This window comes from Neocloeon triangulifer, unplaced genomic scaffold (assembly GCF_031216515.1).
Source record: "Neocloeon triangulifer isolate White Clay Creek 2 clone unplaced genomic scaffold, ASM3121651v1 ptg000015l, whole genome shotgun sequence".
Classification (NCBI taxonomy): Eukaryota; Metazoa; Arthropoda; class Insecta; order Ephemeroptera; family Baetidae; genus Neocloeon; species Neocloeon triangulifer.
The window spans coordinates 2488362-2496818 of NW_026775557.1; the positions used below are offsets into that span (position 1 = coordinate 2488362).

Below are 8457 nucleotides of genomic sequence, written 5' to 3' on the forward strand. Positions count from 1 at the left end.
AAAAAAAGCACATCAAAAGAAGTATATCAGAATTTATCGTTTTAATAATATTAATATCCATAAAAAAAACGTGAACTATAATAGTAAAAAATGGACCAGTGAGAAGGGTACTCATAAATAAGTGCTGTGGAAGAAAGTGGTGCAACGTTTCGTATAAAAACAATTTTCAAAACATAAATTCAACGGCCATCAAGAACAATCCAACCTCTCCTGTAAGTGTATTTTATAAATAATTTTATTTGCGTAAATTAAGAAATAATAATAAAAATAATGGAAAATATTATTAGAAAAAAACGGAGAAACTAAATGATTATGCTGCGTCTAAATCGATACACTCAACAGATATAATGGATTATAATTCAATGTAAATTGATAAAACAATGGAAGATTTTTACACTAATATGACATTGATAGTATATCCGGCCCTGCAGAATCTACTGCCAAAGGCACTGACAGATATGTCAGTTTTTCTACGCCTACGCCTCATGTAGTAATCATCGAGGACACAAGACGTTTGCCCACGGTTTATTCACTGACATCTACTGTCTCAGTTTCTGGTGCTGAAACAACTCCTGTTGGGTTAGAACCTACCAACTCACCCTCAACAACTTTGGTAGAATTTCCTTTGGTTTCTACTAGCATTATGAGGGCTGAGAGCGAGTCCACGAAAATCACTGGAATTTCTGTCCCCCCAATGACCAATGAGCTGATGACAACAATGCCAAATGCAAATTTAATACTGGACAATGTGGCGAGCGGCACCACGTCATCAACAAACACAATTACTATTTTTGGTCCTGTTGTGACTGCCACAGCAACTATTTCAACTACAGCGAGCACATCTACAACTCTACAAGTTTCAACAATAATTTCCAGTGCAACAAGCGATCCCACAACTTCAAAAACATTAGATACTACTAGCATTCCTGCCGTAACTACCGTAACAACTGCTTCAACAAGACCGAGTACTACGACAACTATGCGGATAACAACAACTATGTCAGTTGCTGAGAAAACGGTAAGTTTTGGGTCCAGATTTTTTAAAGTTTCAATTTAACCAAAATGCATGCAGGTGCTCCTGAAAGGAATTTGCAATACATCCTATGCGAAAGAGGTATAAAAGCTTAACATTTACTTTCTGATTCTTAAAATGTTTTAAACATTTTTTTCCATTTGCAAAAATCTAGTCTTCAGCATTTTTTCCTGATGGGACATTAAAAAGTTCATAAAGAAAAAATCTCGATTTATGTATCAATTTCAAAACTAATAAATTTAGACGCATCACAGTATGGTTTTTGGGTAGAAGCTTGTGGTCAGCAGTTTTTAATTGGAAGATCATTGGTATTTATTTTTTAAAATTTTTGCTGTTCTTTAAATAGGTGATGCTAAATAGGTGCATTGGACGGAAAATTTTATCAATTGCTATAAAATTGGCATGGAGCCGATATCTCTTGAAAATTACACTAAACAAAGCTGTTTTATTAGGGATCTAAGTGAATATTCTTTATTTTATATAATAAGATCTAAAAGAAAAAAAATGAATAGTTTCCAAATGGAACTACCCTTCAAAAATTTGGACATCGGCTCAACGTGTCAGCTCAACAAGTTTCTCGTGGTGCTCAAAAAACGGATCCCTGGCTGTCACTTTTGCTAATGGTGCAGGTCTTTGGGCAAGTGGGCAGCCAGACAACTTGAATGGAAACCAAAACTGCACACAACTCAGCGCGTTCAAGTCGAATGCCACATTGACACTTTCAGATCAAATGTGCACCGATAAATATTTCCTAGCTTGCCAGGCATGGAACAATAATGTGATTAAGCGTCTTATTAATTTCTGTTTTCTCCAAAGGGCCCCCCAACTTCATCTCCAAAAATACCAAAACCGGTCTACCCAAATATTCCTTGCGCGATAAATGTATATGTTCTTTCGAGAGAAAGTTTTAGCACTGATATTGATATAATTTAAAATGCATTAATTTTGAACAGACAGCAAAGTTCATAACCGTTAACAACCGGCCGTATTTGATCAGTTAGTTTACTTTAAGGGCTTTAATTCAATAAAATAAAATAAAATATTATTTTTAAGGACGCAGCTACGTTGGAAGTTGGATCACATTGAACGGGCGCGTGTATATGTTCAGCTATCGTAAAGTCACACAGACTGTACGATAAGTTTAAGCTTTTTACAGATAAAAAAAATTAATAATTAAAATCTAGTACGCCGGGGCTTTTCAAGAATGTTGCCGCATTGGAATGCGTTTAATCAGTTTTGACATGACCTTCAAATACAACGCACTGATGAATGCAATTAAAAGTAAGGAAAAGAAAACCACGTGCCCCCATATGTGCATGATAAAAATTAAAAAAAAAAAAATAACACCTGATGATTAATTTATATATTTTATTTTTATAAAAATAACATTCAGCGTATGGAGCGGATGGAGATTATTTTTGGACTTCCGGGATTAAAACGGGGAGTGACGGGAAATTTGGTTTCCTCGGAGTCCAGAAGCCCCTAAGAAGCGACGCGCCTTGGGAGCCAGGCCAGCCAGACAACGCGGGCGGCATCGAGAACGCTGTCGCAGTTTATGCAAATGCCAGTTATGCAAGTTTGTTCGATTTTGATGAGAAGAAGACAATGAGATACATATGCGAGGTTTAAAAATATAAAATGCGATTCTGAAAAACATAAAAAAATACATAATTAAGGCCATCGATGGAACACAAAATAACACAGGTGGAACAGCGGCCAGTGTCGAATGTGCCTTTACTTACAACGTTAGCCAAAGTGAGACCAAGATAAATATTTTGCTAGCTTCCGTAACTCAATAGTTACGTCGTTGATAATTGTAAGGCCAGGGTTTTACACTGAAAAATAATTGGATCAGAAGATCTAGGTTTATCCCCCGAAATTTAAAGCAATCCATAAATATAATTAAAAATAAAATTGGATGGTGCCTTCCACACCATCTATAAAGGCCGACAAGACTTAACTTGGCCTGACCCTGAAACAAGACAAAAAAAATAATAATAAAAAAATGAAAGAGTGCAGACTTTCTATTAGATTTTACCCTCCATTTCTCGCTCCAGCCAAGTGCGTGGCACATAAATCCAGATTTCTGCGAGCAAAATATTAGTAGGATTTTACATAAATAAACTCACAAAGATGCGCATCTAACAATAAGTGCAAGCACAATAATCCAAATAGATAGGGGAAAGTAAATAGAATGAAATATATATATTAGAGCATAGGAAGTACGCTTATAAATCCTATATATTTAGTGTTCTAATATCTTAATTCAAGTTCCGAGTTTTCCTGTCGATATTGATTTAAAAAAATAAAATGTTATTATATAGAAGTATTTTCTTATCAAAATAAATAATTTTCAGTTGAGATTGACCAACTCCTAAATAACACTTATAACTTGGATATTCGATTGAAGGCAAATTATATAAAAAAAATCTTACGAGAGACTATTTGATACTGTTTTTATTTTTGACAGTGCTTTTTGCGGTGCATGGGAGAGCAAGCTGGATTGGTTTTTATCACAGAATAAAAGAGACGCCAAAATTATTTTTAGTGATCGTTTTAGATGGTTAACGGGGTGTACATTGACAGTCAAGTTTTGGCTATTCTGGAGACCATGGCTCAGGGAAATATTAGCGAATTATCACAGAATGTGGCAGTTGCCACTGAATGTGGAATCACGCCAGGTATAAATAAAGGATTGCATGTTTTTTGGTAATTGTAAATATTGGAACTTTTAATATTAAGAGGGCATGGACGAATGCGATGTGGCTGCAGAAATTATAAGATGCAGCTATGACAAATCCCCCAACGTTGTGAGAGGAATTATTACAGCCGTCGATCAATCACTGCCTATGGTTTTATCAATTACATTTATCAAATTTACCATAACATTTTCCTTACGCAGCCTCCGCAGAATGATTTTACTACTTTACAAGGTCAATGTCCTGCTCCAGTGTGCACTATCAACGTGAGTTTTTATTTACAAATCGCAAAGAGATGTAATTTTTCCGTTTTGAAAGTCTACTGCTCAGAAAATAGTCGCTGATTGCACTGGTATTTCATATTATCGTAAATTCACTTAAAAATGCTTCAAAATTTCAAATTTTTACCAGGTAATTGCGTCACGCCTGTGGGGAGTATTTACAATGTATGTGGAAAGAAATGGTACAAAACTTCAGCCATGGTATTTAAATCAAAATCATGACTGTGACACACTGAATTTAATTGTTATTAATTAATTAATTTTAGTATACTGACAAAGATAATTATCTCTGTGCTTGCGGAGAAGTTGGAATGAAATTGGCTTCGTTGGAAAACCCAGATATCTTAAAGTGCATGCAAAACGCCACTGCTGGTAATTTTTATTATACATTAAATAAGAAAAAAATTCATCGTTTTACGTTCATTTTTTTAAAAACTTTTACGACTTTTGCAATATTTATCACCTTGCAAATCGAAAGCTATATTAAAAAAATAATGCGACGTAAAATGCTTCAGAAGAAGGTTTAAGTAACTTATATTCTACACCGTGCTAAACAAAATTGACATTTTTCCTGCAGTATAGTTGAGACTGCCGTGGCACGAGTAATTATAGTCGGGTACTATATTTTTGGCAATGAGATTTAGTTGTGTTGGTTTCTCTCCCATACAATTTTTGCAAATTGATGGTTGTGGCTTGTTGAATTTCAAGGTTGACGAGCGCTCAAAAGAGCGCTTTGACGCGCGCGTAGATAATCAACATATGCTTGGAAAATTATTAATAATTAACTAACATTCGAATACGCATCAAATTTACCTCATTTTACACTATCAAAGACCGACCAAAAATAATTAATTTTTCTAGTTGCGTACCTGGTGTTGGCGTTGTTTGACATCGTTGGCGATGGAAACTTACGTTGGTGCCCATCTAACAAATTATTCTCAGCAGAAGGTTTCTCAAACGTTACATTCGACCCCAGTAATAGGCCAGGATTTATGTTTGTACGATTGCCCTCTTGTCAATTAACTTTTACACCTAATTTTTTGTTGCGTTTGTTGTGCTCTGATTAAAACAAGTATAATAATGCAATGTGTATGAGCTCTCACGCCTCAGTAGTGACTTTTAATGTGACATCATTTTTATCTGCACGCAAGTTTTGTTTAAATACCTCACTTATTTTAACATCATATATTTCGGAAATGTCTTCAAGCAATCCAGCATTTATATTAAAAAAATGAGTTGCCTGCAGCACCTTTAGTGTCATAGTTTACAAAATGTAAAAATTCATTTTTGAATAAATCAAGATCGGTGATTTCTGCGTTCTGCAAATTATTCTCTGCAGGGACCATGGTTTGATGTATAGCTTGAAATACATAATTTCATGATATTTCATCCTTAGTTTGACCTGTAACGCAATATACTGTATATATTTGGACTTAAATTTGGAAAATGTGATTTGATATATTGTTGATAAGAAATAAAGCATAATTAAAAAATATACAAAGGAGTAAATATAATTTCAGTGAATATTGTACAATAATATTTTATTAAATCTACAAAACCTATAAATACAATGCAAAATAAAATCACATAGAAAAAACTAAATTCAACGATCTGTAGATATACACGAAAACTTTGATTATAAAAAAGGATCACTCAAAATCAAAATGATTTAAATTTTGAACCAATTTGATAATATTTATTTATAAATGGTCAGGATTAGGTGCTCGTTTAGGGTGGAAAAATGTATATCTTGATGAAAGTAATTTTAATAAATCTGAAAATTTCTTAATTTACAGACGCTGAAGGCTATGCGAATTTCTTTCGTGAGGTTTTCTGGGAACGAATATATCTTTAAATTAAACGATCTACGACTTTGTTACTTGATTAAAAGTTCATAGCATTTCTTGCACATTAAAATTCCATTTGTATGTTAGAAAGGAATAAGTTTATTATTTAAATCCAGAAAAAAATTCGCTCACGCATATTCTCAATTAAAAACAAGTCAGTGTCTGCAACCATTATTATATAAATTTCATTATAAATAAAAGACAGCCTCTTGGGGCATCAACAGGAGCATTTTTGAGAGATGTGCGCATGGAAATGAGAAAAGACGCGAGTGTGAGTGGAACAAGGAAAGCGTAAGCAGCAGGGAGAGAGATAAAAGGCGGCCGAAAAACGATGTATCAGTTTTATGTGCACAGTAGGGAGTGGAGAATTTGTGTGAGCGTGTCTGATATTATTCGTTTTTTTCCAGCTGAACCGAATGAGAGAGAAGTAACGCCTCGCGCGAGTAGATTTATTTAAACGCCGGCATTCTGCTCCATCAAGCAGCTTCACAAAGGGCACAAAGTTTGAATTTTTCTTTCGATTTTCAAGTTCTGCACGCGCGCAAAACGCTCGCAGCTTTTACAAATATATTTAAATAAAAGTGAGAAGTATGGCAAAGGGAAGCCGTGCAAATCGCATAATAATTGCGTATTGTCTCGTTCTGTGCGGCGCAAATTAGATTGTTAATTAACAAACGCAGTCACAACAGAGACGGCTGGCAATTAAATTTCACAAGCCGGCTGTTTTTCCCTCAGCGAGCAACTCGCTCTGCCATAATTACACTCAGAAAAATAAATACAGAATTCACTCAGTTAGAGCACCTTTAACTGTAATTCATTCATATCTACTGATTTTTTTAATTCAAAACAACCACGCACAATGTTACTTTTACCGAGTGGCTCGAATCACACATCAGTTGGAAAATCCAGCTCCCTCACTCGGTAACATCTACTCATTTCCACTGTTACATGTGTGCTAGTTGAGCGGCAGCAGTAAGAATTACCGCGCGCGCTCCAGCTAGAATATTCTTGGTTGACCAAAAGGATAAATTTTACCGAGCACGGGTATGTTACATGAAACGCGGAGCCACCCTGCCGAACTGTTTGCGTTGTTATGAAGTACTTTTTACCGCGTATTGCTAAGTAAAACGAAACCTAGCTCTTTCAAGCAGGTAAAAGCAACATAAAAGAAGCGAGTTTAAATTAACTGAAAAAAGCCTGCTTGGCACTTAACCTCGTCAAATCAGTAAAAAAAACCTCAAAGTTTGGCGCGAATGGCCGATTTTGAATCTCCAAGAGAAGTGAAAATTTATCTTACTTTTTGTAAATTTATTAATATCAGTTAACAGAACCAAGGCAGGCTCATGAAAATGTTTCAAAAAAATTGTAATTTTTTTATCTACACTATACTTCATCACTAGTTTTTTCCGACTAACTTTTATGCACTTAATTTAGGATTTTCAATATAAATCAACATGAAAAAATCTATTTAAGACATATAAACTTATATTTATGCATTCTAATGCTCCTAATATAGCAGAGAAACATTTTTTTGTAATGATTTAAAAAAAATTATTTTAAAATTTTTACCGGCCGTCATTGCATCTTGAATTAATTTTAAACTCATGAACTTCTTTCTGCAAGGACTACTCGATTTTATTTCCAGCGCGAGCAACACTTTTAGAAAAGCAGTTGGTCATTCTAACTGCTCAGCGCGGTAAAAGTGCTCCAGCTATGCGCGTCTGTATGTCTTTTTAGCTGAGGCGCTCGGTAAATTTCACCGAATATGAGTTAATATAACTGTGTAAAAAAGCAAATTTTGACGCCATGTTGAAAAATGCTTACTGGAAAGCGTCATTACAAGCGTGATCATGGAAGACTCCACATCTAGCAGTGCCTGGCGCTCTCTAAAATTGCAAGTTTTCTGCAAATTATGGAATAAAACTGGAACCAGCAGTGCCAAAACCAAATTGTAAGTACATTTTTGAAGCTTATATTTGGAAATATAGCAGCTTCAGCCCGGAACGAGCGATATAATTGTGATTAAATCTTTGCAAAATGTTTTCAGAGATATATTATGTCTTGGTCTATGCCGTGGTGGAAAAGGAATTCCATCAATCATGAAGTAAATCTGCGCACCCTGGGTTACGAAAATCACTGACCAATGTAAGTTAGAATATAAAATTCCAATTGTTGTCTAAATATTAATAAAAACATATTTATTTCTGTGTTAAAGGAGATGCAACGTCTGCACGCCTGCCCTGTGAAAATTTTGCTGTTGGAAGTAGGAAGATTCCGCACAACGAATTCAGCTTGGCTCCCCACAGAAGATTTTTCTGTTTTGAACATTTTAAGTGCCTGTTTGCTGCAGTTTGTATTAAGTTCATCAGCTATGTTTGCCAAGCCAATTGGATACTTGATCTTCGGCCATAAGTGCTTCATTATACGTTCCAAATTACTGATTTTGTAAGTACAATTTTCACCATACTGTCCTCATAAATTTGTTCTGTTGCGACCTACAATTAGTAATTATGGTAATAAAAAATTTTTGTTTAAAACTTGAATTTACTTCAATTTATTCCTATATTTTCCTTATAAGTTTATAGTTCAGACGAATA

The 8457-nt window shown here is 34.8% G+C and overlaps 1 protein-coding gene and 1 long non-coding RNA gene across 2 annotated transcripts; both read left to right on the forward strand.

Annotated features, from left to right (window-relative positions):
* LOC132202608 (uncharacterized) lies at window positions 1-5152 on the forward strand. Its single transcript, XM_059629614.1, has 24 exons — window positions 1-21; window positions 85-212; window positions 288-364; window positions 415-1018; window positions 1073-1114; window positions 1188-1221; window positions 1277-1341; window positions 1394-1493; window positions 1546-1796; window positions 1850-1915; window positions 1987-2029; window positions 2087-2163; window positions 2218-2314; window positions 2427-2656; window positions 2710-2788; window positions 3391-3443; window positions 3504-3539; window positions 3594-3714; window positions 3776-3885; window positions 3936-3998; window positions 4051-4084; window positions 4144-4214; window positions 4280-4385; window positions 4875-5152. Exons 3-24 carry the CDS (start codon window positions 348-350, stop codon window positions 5078-5080), a joined length of 2505 nt encoding a protein of 834 aa, XP_059485597.1. The 5' UTR covers window positions 1-21; window positions 85-212; window positions 288-347; the 3' UTR covers window positions 5081-5152.
* A 2394-nt stretch (window positions 5153-7546) lies between these two features.
* Window positions 7547-8186, forward strand: LOC132202673 (uncharacterized). The gene is made up of 3 exons (XR_009442391.1): window positions 7547-7811; window positions 7908-8005; window positions 8076-8186. It is a non-coding gene; the product is annotated as an uncharacterized LOC132202673 (long non-coding RNA).
* Window positions 8187-8457: the final 271 nt, after the last annotated feature.